At 37.4% G+C, this 19,556-nt stretch overlaps 1 protein-coding gene across 9 annotated transcripts in view; it reads left to right on the top strand.

Annotated features, from left to right (window-relative positions):
* Positions 1-19,556, top strand: part of LOC136864547 (serine-rich adhesin for platelets) — a 709,539-nt gene that overhangs the window by 203,956 nt on the left and 486,027 nt on the right. For all 9 annotated transcript variants that reach the window (XR_010859329.2, XM_067141675.2, XM_067141673.2 and 6 more), the window contains exon 3: positions 11,922-12,094. Coding sequence is in view for 8 of the 9 variants with exons in the window: in XM_067141675.2 (XP_066997776.2) it covers positions 11,922-12,094 (173 nt within the window). In the remaining variant the exon portion in view is untranslated. The remainder of the gene's footprint in view (positions 1-11,921; positions 12,095-19,556) is intronic.

Here is a 19,556-nt window from a genome sequence, read left to right as displayed (position 1 = left end):
AAACCTTTAGTGAGTCAGTCAAAACTCAAGGGTGGTTGACTGCAGTGTCAACAGCACAGTAAGTACCTTAGCCAGCAAATCAGGATATGTCATGGTAGATGATTTATCCAAGCAATTCCTTTGACACGAAGAGATACTTGGGTTGATCCCATATCATGTTGTTTTGTTTTTGTGTTGTACTAAACCTGTGTGACATGTACACTACACAACCCATTAGCCGAGAACATAACATTGTGAAATGCCTTGGCTAAGATCACAATGGCAACAGTCCCGTAAAGCTATAAGCTTACATGAAATGCCTTCCTTCCATAGTTAATTCACAGATGTTAGTGTTATTTGGATAATGCAGAACTTTACATTACATATTGTTTCCTTCTACAAGATAATGTCAGTGATTTTTGCTTTGGGAGGTCATCAGCTTCTCCTCTACCAAGAAATTTGATTGCTAGTTGTATCGTAAGTTAGGAATTGTGATTTGTCCTTGCACCTTTATCCACAAGTAAAACAGCTCTTTAACTGATTGCTTTCTGTTCTCTTGAAGAGTTCATGCTTCAACAAAAGAAGTTAAAGTATTGTAATTTCATTACCAGGAAATGATGTACAGGCTAGTAAACCTTTATTGAATTTCTTCACTTCTTGATTTCAGTGCAGTGTTTGGAATTGTACTTGCTATCAAAAAGGCTCCATAGTTGTGAATATTTGATAATTGAAATAACTTTTTTTAAAAGTTTGCTTTACGGTGCAATAACACATATAGATCTTGTGGTAATGATGGTATAGGAAAAGGCTGGGATTGGGAAGGTAGCCGCCATGGCCATAAGCTACAGCCCCATTATTTACCTGGTTTGAAAATGGGAAACCACGGTAAACAGTCTTCTGGACTTTGACAGTGGGATTCGAACCTACTTTCTTCCAAATGCAGTCCCACAGCTGCACGACCCAAACCGCACAGCCAACTTGCTCAGTAATTGAAATAACAGATTTGAAAGACAAAGTTGGATGGTGACGGATCCGGGACATTTGAGTCGTGGTGGTGGCCATTCAGAATTTAATTTTTTTCTCACATTCCTAGTGAATGCTGTGATCAGGGTTGCTGTACTTCCTATATTATAATATACGGTTCCATATTTAAGAGCGATATCCTTTGTGCCTTCCAAGTTGCTTAAGGGGTAGTGATAGCTTCTGGACTTTCAAAACTGGAAATAGAGAGGGGCTTGTCAACTCTCTGAAAAATGTATACCTGACTGATTTTAAAATGATTTTCTTTAAACGACTATATAGTATGGTAAATTGAGATAGAAATGTAAATACATATCTTGAATGATTGGATGATGCTGAATGTCATGGTTCTGATCATTATCAAGTAAAAGAACATTCAGTTGTAGACAACTGTAAGTTTGCCTTATTAACATCTTAAAGAAAGCACATTATTAGTATTATTCAGTCATATGGGTGCAGTACTCAGTTGTAGTGAGAGATTTTATAATCTACTTAGTGAAATAATTTTTAAATAATTTTTACATTCTAGAAGGTAAATGAAAAAAAAAAAAAACAGGGTGATGCCAGATAATCTGAGTGTTTTATTAATTGAATGGTTCTTTCATCTTTTAGCCTTGTAATAAATTAAGGTAAATTGCATATATTCCCAATACAGTGCGTGACAAGACTGTCTCTGCAGTGAGTTGCGTATGCAAAGGTGGCAATGGATCCCGGTAAGCCTTCTGGAATATGTAAATTATTCGGAATGAAGATGTATTAAATTAAATTGAGCGGAATTGCTTACGACGACTAAATACGTATAGGCCTATAATAGGAATTAATTGAGAGATGTTCCACCATTCAACTCAATATATAATATTTATTCAGTGAAAACCGATTTCGATTCCCTTGGAATCATCATCAGTTCATAATAAAATAAATAAATCAAAGGATCGTAACAACAAACAATAAGAAATATGCCTTTAAATATATTTACAATGGTTGACATGGGTTATATGACATAAAACACATTGGCATTTACAGAACGTTCTAGGATCCAGGTCACAGATGACTGCAGTGCATTTGTACAATGTTGAGCAAAGCTTTAAGATAATGCATAAAAACTTGAAGTTGAGGAATACTGTGCGGTTCTGATTTGTTACTGTGGATATAAGAAACATATGTTAAAATGTTCAAATATCGGTAGTTGAATCGTCGATGGAGGATAAAAACATGTATCAAACTTGACAATGCCTATGTTAATACAATTTGCAGTTAAAAACGAGTAGCTGAGGAGTTGGGGGAACATCCTTCGTTGTTTTGTAATATCTGCTTGTTGAAACGGTCGCTGTTATTGTTGTTGAGGTAAAAGCTGAATTATGGTATGGCCTTGGTTGTATGGCACAGTATCGTAAAAGGTGGATGCCTCAGGAAGAAGAAAAAGAAAGAAAAAAATGAGAACTAATGTGTGTGTTCGGATTTAATTATTGGAAAGTGGTTTGATAGAACTTACTCCCTTATTCCTCGCTCTCGTTACTCTGCCGCCAGAAAAGTAGGAATTAACACTGCTCGTCTGTGACTGTGTGGAGCTTATTGCTGGCTTTGAGAGTGGCGGGGGAAGGGCGGTGACTTGTTTTGGATTGGCTGTGGTGTGGAGGGGATGCGAGACAGTGGGGGAGTGATCCGTTGTCACGCTGTTCTGCCTATATACGTCTTGATAATAAGGGGGTGGATGGCCTCGTAAAGAATGTTTGTTTTCTCAATGGATTCATTCAGATTGTGATTAAAATTGACTCGTTGATCCAGCGATATATAAAACTTTTCCATGATATTGAGCAGGGGTCCCTTTTCCATAATTTGAATAATTTGTAAGTCCTTGTCTACATGGGAAAAATTGTGATTGGATTCGTGCATATGTATTTCCTTGGCAGAATGCCTGTTCTGTTTGACTGCATTAATATGTTCGTTGTACCAGGTGTTAAAGCTTCTCCCTGTCTGTCCGATGTAGCGTGCTAAACAAGACTGGCACTGTAATCTGTAAATACCTGATTTACCAAACTTGTCAAATTTATTCACGGTCCTTGGATTGTGGATGTGAGATAGATTGTTGTTGGTTTTCCCGAATGCTATTTTTACTCTGTGTTTTTTAAACAAGTTTGTTATTTAGTATACAGAATCGTTGTTGAAGGTGAAAACTGAATAACTGTCCTTCTGCTTCTTTTCTTTAATAAGAGTAGATTTTGGTTTATTTTTTATTTTTAGTTATTATTCGGTCGATGAACCTTCTGTTATACCCATTACAATAAGCTATTGCCCTGATGGTATCAAGTTCTTTTCATTATGTTGGGATGAGATAATGGTACATTGAATGCCCTGTGAACCAAGCTATAAAAAGCGGCTTTTTTTAAAATGGGAATTAGGATGGACTGAAAGTTGTTTAATAGTATTGTTGGTTTGTGTAGGCTTTCTGTATATGTCATAAAAAAGGAAGTGTTAATTTCTTGTGACTGTTAAGTCCAGAAAATTTAAAGAATGGTGGGATTCTGTTTCCAATGTGAACTGTATATGGGGACTCAGCTTGTTTAACTCATCTACTATGGTTAGGCTGTTGGTATGTCTTCCATCTAAAATATGAAGGTGTCATCGACAAATCTTGTCCAGAAGAAAATGTGCTCCATTTTGCTGATGTGTGTTTGCTCCAGATGGTCTAAATAAATGTCCACTATGATGCCCGATGCCAGAGATCCCATTGGAAGGCCGTTTTGTTGATATATTATCCTGTTAAAAACAAAATAATTAATATTGAATGTAAATTAACAAACTAGTACATTTTTCTATTTCGTGTCTACTTAGTTTACTGTGCTGTTGCAAGTTACTCTGTATAATGGAAATGGTCTCATCTAAAGGAATACTTAAGTACATATTCTTGATGTCGAAGTATGCTAATGAACGATAAGATTTAATTGTGAGGTTTCTGGTGTTGTTACAAAATTCTAATGTGTTTTTAATGGAAGTTTTTGCTTGAATGACATAGTGTTTTCTGAGGAATTTTTGGATGAATTGCGGTAATTTGTAGGTAGGGCTAGGTTTAAAATTATTTATTGGTCTTAATGGGCTGTTTTCTTTATGGATTTTAGGGAGTTCCCTTGCTGTTGGAAGCTTGGGATTAATGCTTATTAATTTACTGGAGTCTTGTTCGCTGAGTATGAATGAAGTGTCCTTAAGTAAAAGTTTCGGATCTTTTTGTATTCTTTTGGTGGGGTCTTTTTTGATTATTCTGTAATTTTATCTTTGAAAAAAGCTGGTGGTTTTTTGACATAGTCTTCCTTGTCTAAGATGACGGTAGTATTTCCTTTGTCCGCTTATGTAACTATGAGATTGTTTGTTTTTATTTTCTCTTTTAATTGGTTGATTTGTTGGCGTTGGGTAGAGTTATTGGTACGTATGTCTTTCTGGTTGTTAATTAGTTTGGTTAATCTTTTTGTTTTGCTTCAAACTAATTTCTTCCTGTTGTGTAGGGAGTTCACTAATCGCGTGTTCCGTTTCGGTAACTAGGGTATCTGGATCGCGGACTCCAATTAAATTTTGGGCCTCTGCTCAATATTTCTATTTCACTTTCATAAAAGGTTATCGGTGCCTGCTGCCATTTCTTGATGGATACAGTACTTTTGTATCCATCCCTTGGCACAGGCCGGAGTAAAGTGTAGCTTTCACCGAAGTCCCAGTCTCGTCCATGGCTGTGACAATATGGAAGCTGCTGGGGTATGGGTGGTGCCGAGTAATGACATTCAGAGCACGACTAGTGCATCTGAGTGTTATGAAAGGGATTGCTCATAGGGTCAGTCGTGCTGCAATAGCACTTTCTGACCCAGTGAGGAAAGCAATGGCAAATTACCTCACTCCTCGTCTTGCCTAGTATGCCTCATTTTGGTGCTGCCATTGGTTTTTGCGGTTTCCTTATAACTGCATAACCTTTGGTGGTGCTATTTGAGGATCCAACCAGCCTCTGGGCTGATGACCTGACAGACAGACAGACAGACAGACAGACAGACAGACAGACAGACAGACAGACAGACAAAAAGTTGTCTTGGAAATATTTATGATGGGGGGAGCGTTGAAAATATTTTCCTTGAGAACTTCATTGTTTGTGTTGGTAATGCATTTTTTTGAGGTTATCAATTTTCTTGTTGAGATTGTCCAGTTTCTTAGTAGAAATGTTTTCTATTTTGTAAAGTGTGTGCCTGAGAAAATCGTCCCAATAAGTTGATGGAAGATTACGCGCTGCATCTAAGTGTGATTCAAGCAAAAACTTCCATTAAAAACACATTAGAATTTTGTAACAACACCAAAAACCTCACAATTCAGACTTATCATTCATTAGCAACCGTCAACATCAAGAATATGTACTCGAGTATTCCTTTAGAAGAGACCATTTCCATTACATAGACTAACTTGCAACAGCACAGTAAACTGTGCGGTTAGGGGCACGAAACTATGAGATTGCATCCGGGAGATAGTGGCTTTGAATCCCACTGTCGGCAGCCCTGAGGATGGTTTTCTGTGGTTTCCCATTTTAACACCAGGCAAATGCTGGGGCTGTACCTTAATTAAAGCCAAGGCCGTTTCCTTCCAACTCCTAGGCCTTTCCTATCCCATCGTCGCCATAAGACCTATCTGAGTTGGTGCGACGTAAAGCCACAAGGAAAAAAAAAGCACAGTAAACTAAGTAGACCTGAAATAGAAAAATTTTATGAGTTTGGTTAAATTTACGTTCAGTAATAATTATTTTGTTTTTAACGGGATAATATATCAACAAAAATGCAGCCAAAATTTATAAACTTTCCAGCATCCCCCTACTAAACGGTTGAGGCTAGTTAGCCCTATGAAAGTGGAATGTTTGCCCTTGGAACAAGTTTTGCTATTATAATTCTCAGTTGCACCAGTTCAACTCTGGGTTCAACTCTAGTTGAGGGGAATTTCTATCTAAAAGCAAGGGGGCTGTTTTCAAGGACATTTTCTCTATCAGGCCAATTATTCAACTCTTTAAATTGGCAGTACATGAAATTAGTTCAAACATTAAATATTCTCCCAACAGTAGTTTTATGGATTCCTAAGTTAAGGTCTAGTTCTTTGTCAGATTTGTTGGTCCTTAGCTTCATAACTGTCAAGAAGAAACACAGTCTGGGTTCAAGAGAGAATATCTGTAAATTGTATCTTTTTTCTCTTAGAACAGCAAACACCGAATTAAAATGTTCGACGTCTACAAATCCTGTATAAAGCAATATGGCATCAGGATTACGCATTGTTTGCTCAACAACCAAATCACCTGTAGTATTTTTTGAGTGCTGATGTCTTTGAAAATGGGAGTCACAAATGTAACATTCACTTCTTCGGGTATATTCACGATTTTATCCCGTACTTCAAAGGAGGTGATTTCTGCATATTCCAATATTGTAGGCTTATCATGGTAATCCGGCAATTTTCTGGTGTAGGGTCTCTTCCTTGTTTTGTTTTTTAAATGTTCGTGGTCCACGGAAAAAGCGATGGAACAGCGCCCGGTTTTAATCTTGCTCTCTCACCTTTAAATACAAACCCATAAATTCGGTGGCTGTTATCAAAATGCCTAATCAGTTTGTAGGTACAAAATGGGAATTATTTCCCTTCGTAAATTGCACTTGCCCTACTTAGTTTTCGTGAAGTCACCGGATTGAAAATAATGGGAACACACTTTAATATTTTCGGTCAGATTCTTCTCACCGAAATTTTTCCTTCTAATAGCATGTAATCATTTCTTCCTCATTTCTTTATTTTGTGGAAATTGGTGAAACGAAAATGAGCTTCCCTGACTTTTTCAAAGAGGAACACTGCAATAGCTCGGCATAGTCACGAAAATAACAATTTAAGCAACTTAAATTTGTGGATATTTAGCGGCATGAGTACACAGAAGACAAATGAAGAGTGCATTGCGCTTACCCAGTACAACAGCAGTGCGCTCTATCGGTGCTAGTTCTATACATCCCTATTGTTATATTTACCACTGACTCCACTTTCCTATGAACTGAAAAGCAGTTGGTCCTGCGAAATATGATGCATGGGCTGCTCTTGACTAACTTTAAATACAAAACGAGTGTAATTTATAATTTAGGAAGGCTTGTTTCCAGTCACAGTTTCATTGCTGACTTCGTCTCTGCAGCACAATAAGTATCCAAGATTTGTATTAGCTCTCATTGTTGTGTATTTGCTTAACTCTTTATGGTATGTTCTGGATTCTCACTTTGAAATCTTTGGCCAACTCAGTGGTCTCTGCTGTAGCAATATAGCTTCCTATGTCAGGGTGTCCACCCGTATGGAAAACCTGGGAAACAGGGAAATGTCAGGGAATTCGCTAATTAACGGGAAAACCTGGAAATGTCAGGGAATTCAGGAAAAGATCTGGAAATTCATTCTTCTGTCAGATAAAATTGACATACCGTATTTATCCGTGTAATACAAACACATTTTTCAGTTTTTATAACATTAATCTAGGGCATGTCTTTTATGCCAGGAATAAATTTTAATGAAAAGTTAAAGTGTGATCTCGAATGTGAAGTAATGAATAATATTAATAGCTATATGATTGATCGATCAAATTTTCAATGTTTTATCTGCTTACTATTGAATATTCTGTGTTGTTGGGGAATGGTGAACTCGATGAATTAGACCTATATTGCGTTCTCAGCTTTTTCCAGTAATGTTTCCAGACTCTGAAACAGCTTTGAAAGTTCAACTGCACAGAACAGAAGTTGAATATACAATCACTCATGGTTTGGCTCTCTATTTCCATAAACAAGTTCTTGAGATGGGTAGTAAGTGCACACATTTCACCGTTGGGTTTGACGAGTCACTGAATAAAGTTTCTCAGATAGGCCAAATAGATCTTGTAGTTCATTGTTTCAATCCCGATACTACTGAAGTATGCACTTCTTATTTTGATTCCATGTTTCTTGGTCACTCTACCTCCTCAGATTTGTTAAATGGTTTTTTGCAAGCACAGCAAGGACTCTATCTAAAAAAATTACGAATTTCAGTGGATGGTCCAAATGTTAATAAAAAGTTCCTTCAGGATTTGGGTAATTTATTAGATGATCTAGATGCTCCTATTTTGTTGAACATTGGATCTTGTGGCTTGCATACTGTGCACGATTCATATAAAATGGCAGTAAAAGAAACCCAGTGGAATATTGCAGAGTTTCTTCTTGCTCTTCACTTCTTGTTTCGCTACGCTCCTGCAAGTCGTGCTGATTATATACATTATTCAGGTTCAAACGTATTTCCTTCGAAATATTATGCTATAAGATGGCTTGAAAATTTTCAAGTTATTGAACATGCTATAGATATCCTACCTAATGTCGAAAAATATGTGGAAGGAACAAACAGAGACAAGAAAATCCCAAGCTGTAACAGCTTCAAAATAGTATCAACTTCACTTAAAGATAAGGTTCTTAAGGCCAAGTTGTCATGTTTATTATCACTTGTTGGAGATTTGGAACCATTCCTAAAAGTTTCAGACAGATCTCCCATTTGCATCACTCCTTTATGAATCTTTCATTGATGATAAATATCATGACAAGGTTTGTTGAGTCTGAGTCACTGCAGTCTTCAGAAAATCTCCTAAAACGTATTTAGACAGTAAAGAAAATCTTCTGCCTGCATCTAAAGCAGCACTTCGTGGCAATCCTGGATTCAATGATAGAGATATATTAGTGTTTTGCACAGATTGTCTGAGAGGAATGGTAGCTTTGTGCAAATAGTTACTGGAAAGGTCACCGCTGGCATATCGTCGTCATCATCTGCAGTTTCCAGCTGTTGGCCACATCTGCTCACCGCTAGCATATAAACTGACTAAATTAATTTCTTGTTTCGATCCAAGTGTAGCCAAGTAGCCTCTAAGCAGCAGACTGCTAAGGATAGCTTTAAATGCCTTTGTTGAAAACAAATGGATCTCGGGTAATGAAGCCATTCATGTACAAAGGGAGTTCACTTCTGTTTGTGAGAATGATACTTTGAAAGAAGTGAATTCTTTGCATTCTAAAGACGAGAGGTTAGATCACTTTTGGCTTCGCACTGTTCTTCCAGTAGTAAATTTGAAAACAGAAAAGTTGGCTTCCTTTCTCAAAATGATACTAATATTGTTTCATGGAAATGCTTCACTTGAATGTGGTTTTTCTGTTAATAAAGAAATTATAGTAGAGAGCATGCTACAAGTATCCCTTGTAGCACAAAGAATAATATACGATTCTATCCCAAACCCTGATGGAATTGAAAAGGTCTCCATTAATAAGAACATCCTCCATGCTGCAAGGAGTGCTCATGCTTTGTACGTTCAAAATCTAAAGGAGAAACGTGAAATACAGGAAGTAGAAGATTCTTTACAAAAAATAAGAGAAAGGCCGCTTTGTTGCTGAAATTAGAAAAGAAGTGGAGGGTGATGGCAGAAGCTCGAGTCGTTGGTGGCTACAAAGAAGTTTCTTCGCTGAAGCAGTAATGGTAATACATGTAAAAAAAACTTAAAGTGAATTTAATCAGACTAAATTAAACTTCCAAGTTTTAATATGCACATTAATTGCTCATTTATTTTCTTGGATTAAGTTTTAAAAATGTTTTTAATATTACTGACACTTCCTTTATAATTATGTTTTTTGTCATCATGTGTCAGGGAAAAAACTGGTTTTTATGCCTGGAAAACAGGGAAATGTCAGGGAATTTTAAAATCTGGATTTGGTGGACACCCTGTATGTACTTAACCCACCATTGATTTGTGGTATTACCACAAATTTATGACTGGCGTAAGGGACTGGAATGGGCTGTACCCAGCCTTGGGAACATACCTTAAAAGGATAATGCATTAAAATCCCACTCTTTGCCATCCTGAAAGTCATTTTCCTTAGGTACCCTCTTATAATCAAGGTGAATACTGAAATTACACGTATAAAATATGGACTGGTTGCTTCCATTCTAATCTGACTCCAATTAATTATTCGTACAAATACACGTGAACCTCGTTTATCCGGATTAAGTGGGACTGGAACAGGTCCGGATTGTCGAAAATCTGGATAATCCAGAGAACTAAAAAAAACAAACTAAATAGGCTACAGTACATGTTATGTTATATATTAACATAAGTTGTACAGTAACGCCGTTTTTCAATTGGACAAAAAAATATAAGAACACTTTTCTTAAATTTTCAACTCTGTTTTATGCACTAAAACAAATGCTTTCTCTGTTTTACATTTGTATAGCGTTTGCGCACAGCATGATCACAAAGTCGTTTTGCTAACAGCAGTTCTGCCGGTGTGGTTTCAGTCTGGGATTCTAAATAGGCCATCAATTTGTCCAGCTGCATTGTTGCATCTCCATGATCATTGTTTCTTCTGATGGAGCGTCGGTTTCATTTTCGAATTCATCATTACTCTCGTTTTTACCTGCTGAGGAACAAGAGGCAGTCATTTATTCATCTATCATTATGCCGTAGCCTGAATCATCATTTTTCAACCATTCATTTACAGTGTTCACATCCACGTTCGAGCATCCGGGAATGCATACAAATGTGTCAAGGAACTCGGAAGAGTTCACGGTTTCACATTCTCAGTTGCAGGCGAATGCCAGGACGGTACCTTTGATAGACCGTGGCCGACTTAGTTCCAATTCCTGTCCTTAACTCTCCTTGGCAGAAAAGACATTCAAGAAGAATCGACCCCGTAAAAGAAATACTGTACAAGTAAAAAGAAATTTGTTTTATTTTTGATCCGGATAAACCGGAGATCTGGATTAATGAGGGTCGGATAAACGAGGTTCTTGTTTACAACAATACATTCTCTTGTCCCCCTAATTTCGGATAGATTAACCACATATAGTTAATTCTTCTGGCTTAGGTCTGGGTGTTGGTGTTCATCTTAATACATACCCTTTCAAATAAGTACATCACACCACATTACCAACCACCATAGGGGCTGACAATAGTGAATAATGTAATGTTGGCATCAGAAAGGGCATCTGTCTGTAAAACTGGACCAGATTCACTGGAAGTGTAAATACAAAGTAATTGGGGAAAGATCAGGAAGAGGAAACACCAATACAATGTGTTGGGTAAACTTTTATCAAGCAAAAAGCAAGCATGTAGTTTTACACGACCGTTGATATTATGATCATAGCCAGAGAATCTCCCATTTTATGTGGAATCAGAACCTCAGGACCATTCCATTTTCAACTTATTTTTAAAAATCCCATGGGAATCTTGATGGGAAGGCTGTCATGATATCAGTTATTGCATGCCTACTTTTGATCAAGCCTGTTCCTGCACAAAGTTCAGTTTGTGTTATTTCTAAAACCCAGGAGCATCTCCTACCATCACAATTGCTTCCAACATAGTTTTTCTTAGTCAATTTCATTAGAAATACCAACATGATCATCATCCGAACAATTATTCGAATTATTCACACAACTAGCAGAAATACTAATATCACTTAGATATTCAACTTCAGTGTAGTCCTTTATTTTATAAGTAAAAAACCTTTCATTTTGCGTTTGCCATTTCTGTTCACCTCATCAGCTGGTTACAGGTTGTATGTAACGGAGAGGATATAAGACATATTTTAGGCCAAAGATGTCATGAACGCAGCTGGAAACCCTCCTGTCATCTGTTGAGAATGATGGAAAATATTTTCCAAATAGATTACAATACCCGAGAATTTATTGGACGATTATGAAAACTAACACTGCAGCTAAACAAGAATTTCTCGGGTGGTCACAATATGGGTAAGCAAGCGCTGTGCGAGCCTTAAGTCACTTTTGTTCATGAAGAATCAGTACATGCCTGCTTTGACCTTTATCAGTCCTGTGGGAGATGAAATGTTCACAAGAGTGTACTACATCCTAGTCTGATCCTTTCTATTTCCTTTGTTCAGTGGACCCACTCTTGCTACCACCTCGGCGAGAGACATCGCGGCGGAAGGCTAAGGAGAAATCCAGTATGAAGCAGTTCATTGATCAAGAGGATAATATAGATGAGGAATTTGAAGCTGATGATCCTGATTTTGTAGATTCCGATTCTGACCCTGCATGGACACCAGCAGCAAAGGTAAGATCCATGAGGATGTTTACTTCATTTTTGCTGAATTTTAACTATCCACATAGTACTCTCTGTTCAGATTTTCCTCAAAGAATATCACATTCTGTTTGTTATTTTTGTTGTAAAATGATGTTCTGGTATAACTGGAGATTGCCTGTTTATTGCTGTTATGTTGTGTTCCATGAAAGATGTATGCGCCATCAACATTGAGTTCTATGCTCTTTTGTAACTGTGAAGTAGGTGGAAGGATGCAGATTGTGGCCACAGAAACATATAATTATATCACAGGGATTCACTCATTGGCGAGTATAACAATATTGTTTTCCGAGTGTATCATGTTGTCAATTTAGGGTTCTTAGTTGGCTAAAGAGACTAATTCTAGAACCACAAGTTCTGCTTCATTGCAAGCACATTAAATCCACTAATGCTTCTGGATGTTGCAGAATCTGGCAGTCAGGTTTTCTCTGATTTCTTGTTCTTTTCTATGATATCTTTTATCATACTCGTGCCTTTGTTGCTGTTGTTCCAAAGGGGTTGGGCCCTCATGGACAATGCACTATTACATCCAGTAGTCTGGGGAGCTACAGTAGAAACCTGTTTTAACGTGCCTGCTTTTAAGGAATTCCCGCTTTTAACGAAGATTTTCGTAAGGCTCAGCCAAATCACCATAAGCACAATATTATTTAAACCCCCTTCTAATGAACTCCGATATAAGGAAAGGTCTGCTTCTAAGGAATGTATTTCACATCAATTACGATTGCACATTCCGTTGTAACAAAAATTTGCGATAAGATAGTTTTTAAAACTTGTTTATCTGTTAATTAACTTCCGTTTTAACATAATCTCAGTTTCAAGTTAACGCGCTAAAGGAAAGTGCTCCTTTGGCACGGCCTCTGGAAATCGCTGTTACCTGCAAGCAACAGTCATTGTCATGCTAGATGCTGTTGTTTAGTTATGTCCATTGAACTGTAGGTAGTACTGGAATGACGGCTGTATGGGAGCGAATTGCGGTTTCCAGTGAGACCAGCTGAATAGCCCAGAGGCATGTCTGACGTACGTGTACATGCCGTGAGACACAAGTAACTTCACGAAATATAAACATTTAGACGGAAGGTCTCTTGCAAATTTCACGTGATTACCGGTGAAAGATATATTTCAGAAGATTAAAAGCAATTAGAAACTGAAAATGGCTATGGATATTGGACAAAATGAAAATGTATTTTAGAAAAAAATATGGAATAAATAGTAAGTCGTGCCTTCCATGGCTTACGCTGCCTGAACAGTCATCGATAGACCCCAAATAAAAGCAAAAAATATGTAGACCTGTTCAAGCTCTAAAAAAATGTCCACATACGCATATACTTACCTCTAACCGTTTGCCTTTTAGAACGATTTTACTCAAGTTTCCAGTTGGCAGTAAAAAAATAACACTTTTCAAATAAATAAATAAATAAATAAATAAATAAATAAATAAATAAATAAATAAATGGTTGGGTGGGTGGGTTGGGTTGGTTGGTTGGTTGGTTGGTTGGTTGGTTGGTTCTCCTGTAGGGCACATTAAGGATAAACATAACCTTTAAAGTACATAATTTGCATGAACGGTTTGTGGACATGGGAGTTACGTATCGTAACATGATAATGTATCCTATTCCATCATAGTAAGCTGTTCCAGGAATATTATGTTCCACTGGAGACCCTAATACAAAAGTAACTGTCTGAGCAAAACCAGGGGGAGGGTTTAAGGGCACACTCCTGTGCAGGTATATAAGAAATAAATTGACAAGAGAGTATACCTCTTCAATACAATATATCAAGTAAATGATAATACATCAGTCTTGGGACTAGTTTCAGTCACTTAGTGGCCATCTTCAGCCAAATAAAAATTAAACAGGTTATGTGATAACTAAAACATATGTATACCAGACAGGGGCAATTTTGCAGGGATTATTATAACATTAAAATACATCTCGTAACAAAATTATGGTTATGATCTTCTAGTCATATGATGTCTTTAAGTTGACGTAGGACCTCAGGCAATGAAGTAAATTTCTGATGTCTGATGTAGAACAGGCACTGACTTGCTGAGGGAAGCAGGCAGGCCATGTACACAAAGGTGTGGATCGGGAACTGTACATTAATGTACTTGTTGTAGGAAGCAGGCAATGTAAACAATGTTCCTAGAAGATCATAACCATAATTTTTGTTATTATATGTATTTTAATGTTATAATTATTCCTGCAACATTGTCTTTGTCTGGTATACATGTGTCTTAGTTATCACGTAATCTATTTAATTTTTATTTGGCTGAAGATAGCCACTAAATGGCTGAAACTAGTCCCAAGACTAATGTAATATAATTTACTTGATAAAGGTGGACCCCTCTTGTCAATTTATTTCTTATAATTGCACTTCAATACAGAAAAAAATGAAATTTATAGCTTATAACTCCTACGCAGGTGCGAGCGATAATTTTATAACTTATTTTCCTACCCTGTTACTTGCTGACCGGTTAGGGATATTCTTTAGTTATTCAAAGTGCTTTGTATTAGGCTTACAGGTGGTGATACATACAGAAGAGTAGTTCCTTGAAACTGTTACGCATGGTCTTCCCAGTTTGCATCTCGTGTTTCATGCCGTATTGTGGACAGGGATACGATTGATGTGTACAAAAACTCAATTACAGGGAAACAGGTTTCTTAGAAACGGGTTGTAAGAAGGTAAAAAATAATAATAATAATAATTTTAAAAATTCAACTTGTTAATGTAGTTCTCATTAATGTACATTGTACTCAAGTATATCATCATCGACTGCAACCTGCAAGGCAGTGCAGCAACAGCTGTTATCATAATTTTTACCAGTACAAAAGAAAAGGAGTGATACAGAGAAAAAGACGCTGGACAAGCCACTTACACAGCTGTTTATTGCATATTCCCAACCTTCATCCTATGGCAGAAGATGGAAGGTTTTGGAGACTTTTATACTGGCTTTCTAGAGCGAGTTCGCTACACAATTTGCGTCGTGTAACTGTTAGCTTGTATTCGGAAGATCGTGGGTTCTAACCCCACTGTCGGCAGCTCTGAAGATGGTTTTCGGTGGTTTCCCATGTACATGCCAAGTAAATCCTGGGACTATTGCTCAGTTCAGGGCACGGTTGCTTCTGTCCTAGTCCTGTCCTGTCCTATCCCATCGTCACCATAAAATCAGTCTATGTTGGTGCGATATTAAAAGAAAAAGAAGGAAAAGAGTTCTGGATTAAACTCTGCTTACGTCTTGCCTCTTATTCCGGCAGCATCTGAAGTGTACATATATATCACTCGTTCATCAACAAATTTTATGTCGGGTCTGAGTGTCTGTTTAAATACAAATCCTTGGATATCTAGGAATACACAGAGATATGTAGCAATCGTGCCGATTTTTACAAATGAAGGTTTCGAAGTATTAGTTTTCGGAGTGTATATGGGTCACTGCAAACATTTTCCAGGAATGAATATTGAATGTTCACGACCGCATTGTAATCGAAACAGACTTTCAATGTATTAGGTCGTGTTACGTACATGTAGTACGTGTTGAAGAGATGTTAAGTACAGAACAAAAATGGCCAGCCGGACACCAGTGGGATCCGAACCCACAACCTCCCGATTTCGCGTCGGTTGCTCCACCAATTGAGCTATAGTGGCCTAGGCCATCTTTGTTCTGTTTGAAAGGATCTGAGCTACAGGTCTGGCACTAATACGTTGAAAGTCTGTTTCGATTTTCCAGGAATAGTCAAGAATGTGAGTAACAAGCTGGTGAAAGGGAGAGTGCGAGAGAGGAAAGCCAGATGAAGATATAGGGTGGTATGAATAAAACCTGAGTTCTTACTCAAAGAATATACTCATGAGTATGAGCACTTAGTAGGAGTATATTCTCACCCCAAGTAGTTTGTACTCCATTTGGTAAGAATAAGAAGGTTTTCCTTCGATGCAGTAGGTACTCAAGCACACCGCCATGTGGATCATACATAACCTCAACTACTGAGATTCGATTTCCGTACTGTCTGCATGCACATCAAGTTGTGTTTTACTTATAGCAATGGCAAATATTCCGCCAATAACATTTTGCGGGAATATTCTGTTCTGTTCTGTTCTTAAGGTCCAATGCTCCAGAGTCCGTTTAAAAGAAATTATAATCAATGTACCGGTACTGTAGAAGGTAGAAACATGTGCGATAACGTGCAAGATAAATAATACGAAAATGAGAGTGTGATAACAAATATAATTTAAAGCATGTAGCCTATGGTACGCTAACAGTTTTATTATATTTCCTCATTAGCATAATATCTCGAGCTTTGAAAATAATTTAAACCAAAATACAAGCCATACGTGGGCAGAACGTAGAAACGTGCACGATGACAAATAATGAATAACACAAAAATTAGAGTGAAACAAATGTATGGTTTTAACCACAAATGCATGTTAATACTTTCATTACTGGTACCTTCCTTCTTTGTAGGCTATACTCATCATAATTTTAATAAATCGTGTTAGGCTTTGGGATTAGGCCTAACTCAAACCAAATTACAAGTAATGTGCAGGAGGAACGAAAGAATAAATAATTATATTTATTGTTATTTGTTTTACGTCGCACTGACACAATAGGTCTTATGGCGAACATGGGGATAGGAAAGCGGCCTTAATCAAGGTACAGCCCCATGATTTGTTAATTGAGAAAATAAGCTACAGAAAACCATCTTCAGTTGGGATCGAACCCCTGTATCCTGAATCCAGGATTTAACTAATATGTGACCCAAACTGCATAGCGAACTCGCTCGGTAGATAAATAGGCCTAATGTGAAAATGAGAGTAAAAAAAGAAATTTGTATCTGATGTATAGGTCTGTGTAGTGAATGTTCCAAATGAAACATCTGCCTGGCATTCTGGATGATCGTAAAGATCCAGAAGGAAAATACATTTATTACCTTTCTTGTTTACAGATTCTCCACCCTAATATGTAGGCCTAACGTGAGTGCAGTCAAGAGTAGCCATTGCTGCTGGATAATTATAATTTCTGCTGCAACATCAAGTTTTGTATTATTTTGAGGAAATACAATTCACACTGCAGCTTCAGTCACATAACCTCAACAATAAGTTTACTCAGTTTTTGTTGGGTACCAAGTCCTCTATGTCACATAGCAGCCCTACTCAAAACAGACTGAGATTATACTCATCAATCTAAGAATGTACTCTCTTTTATTCATCCCACAAATGAGAATCTACTCTCAGACTGTTGTAATTGTGAGTTTATACTACACCACCTCCATGACATCAGTATATACTCAGTGAGTATATTCTCATGAACTTTATATTCTTATGAAGTGGACTATATACTCAGAAATGTTGAGTATATACTAAATACTCATGTTTATTCATACCACCAATAGTGTTGCTGTTAAGTACTTACTAAGGTGCGGTTAGGGCTGCAAGAGGCAGCAGGTATAGTGGATGTTCCTCCCAAAAGTTGACCTGCAACTTGTATTTTGTTACTTTTATATTCTAATGGTCCAACCTAATGAAATGAAATCCTACAACCTGTTTTCCAGTCATTGACCAGGTCAGGGATGTAATGAATGAAGCAGGTATAGGCTGTTAGTACGATGGGGTCGCCACTCCCAAAGTGATTTATTAATGACTGATAGATGCTATGAAATGAGAATGGAGAGTGTTGCTGGAATGAAAGATGACAGGGAAAACCGGAGTACCCGGAGAAAAACCTGTCCCGCCTCCGCTTTGTCCAGCACAAATCTCACATGGAGTGACCGGGATTTGAACCACGGTATCCAGCGGTGAGAGGCCGGCGCGCTGCCGTCTGAGCCACAGAGGCTCCCTCCAACCTAATATTACACTGTAATGAATACATGAGAACATGATACTGGAAAGTAACCATTTGTCCCATCTCTAACGGTTCAGGTGTTAGGACCATTTTAGTTGGGGTGGGTCGCTAGTTAACCTTAAAATATCCATTAAAAAATTATTGATTTCATATCATACATCAAGCCTGCAAGATTTCTGCTGTCATATTGTACAGAATCCATAATAATGGCAATCAGTAATAATAATACCCATAATAATTTTAATGAAATAATAATAATAATAATAATAATAATAATAATAATAATAATAATAATAAATTTTAAAATACATAAATAATACCATAATGAATTTAAATATCCTATGTCCAGTCATTATCTGAAAAAGGAGAATCTTCACTAACTATAGTTCAATGGTTATGTCTCCAGTGAGGTCACCTGCTTTAACCTACAGCTGCAGCGCTGTTACACTGGCTAGGTATTTTCGTCTCGCGGCTCCTATCACTGCTTAAGAATTGCACGGAAGGTGCAGACTGAAGAATATCTCCAGTTTCATTCACTATTTTTGCTCCTGTGTTGTTGCAACTTGTGCTACGAGTTATATTTGTGTCTGTGAAAAGAGTTGTACTGTGAGATACAGCGGACTACGTTCATTATGGCTACTAAACGTAAGAAGCTGACTCTTCAACAAAAGTTAGACATCATTAGTGAAGTTGAAAGCGATAATTAAGTACCTTTGTCACAGACTACAAAAAATATGACTTGAGACCCTCTCCGCTGTTTGGCTTCATGAAACAGAAGGAAGTTATTCTGACCACTGAAGTGGAGTGTAATTCTGGGGCAAAAATATGGAAAAATATTCGTTCTTTGCCGTATGAGATACTTGGAAACATTTTAATGAAATGGTTCGAAGGAAAAAGGAGTGAGAATGCTCCAATTGACGGGAAAATACTTGAACCAAAAGCTCGGGAAATCACACTTAAGCTGGGTTAGGTTGATTTTCATGCTTCTAATGGCTGGTTTGATCATTTTAAAAAACGGCACGATCTTTCGTTCCAAAACACATGTAGCTAGAGTTTGGAAGTTAATGAAAATACAGCTGTGTACTGGAAAAATAATACATTGCCTCGACTTCTTGAAGGATATGATGCTAAGGATATTTTAAATTTTTAAATTTTAAATGACGAAGAAATGGGAGTGTTTTACAATTTTCTCCCATCCAAGACATGCTGTTCATGGAGAAAATGACACGGAGGCAAAAAAAAAGTAAGGAAAGACTGACAGCATTGTTATGTGTTAACAGCGATGGGAGTGAAAAATTACCCCCACAAATAATTGGAAAATTCAAAAATCAAGGCTGTTTCAAGAACATCCGTCCATACACACCAATGTAAATATGATTTTAACAAAAATGCATGGATGACATCAGAGATATTTCTAACATTTTTATGAAGCTTGGATGCTAATATGGGTTTGGCAAGAAGGAAGATACTGTAGTACTGGTTATAGACAGATGTCCAGCTCATCCTTCAGATACATCAAAGTGGTTTTCTTCCCTCCTAACTGCACCAGTCATCAGCAGCCTTTGGACCTGGGCATTATTCATTCTGTGAAAGTGAAGTACA

The sequence above is a fragment of the Anabrus simplex genome, chromosome 2 (genome assembly GCF_040414725.1).
Source record: "Anabrus simplex isolate iqAnaSimp1 chromosome 2, ASM4041472v1, whole genome shotgun sequence".
Classification (NCBI taxonomy): domain Eukaryota; kingdom Metazoa; phylum Arthropoda; class Insecta; order Orthoptera; family Tettigoniidae; genus Anabrus; species Anabrus simplex.
The sequence above is the reverse complement of the archived record's forward strand: the minus strand, read 5'-3'. Positions and strand labels throughout refer to the sequence as shown.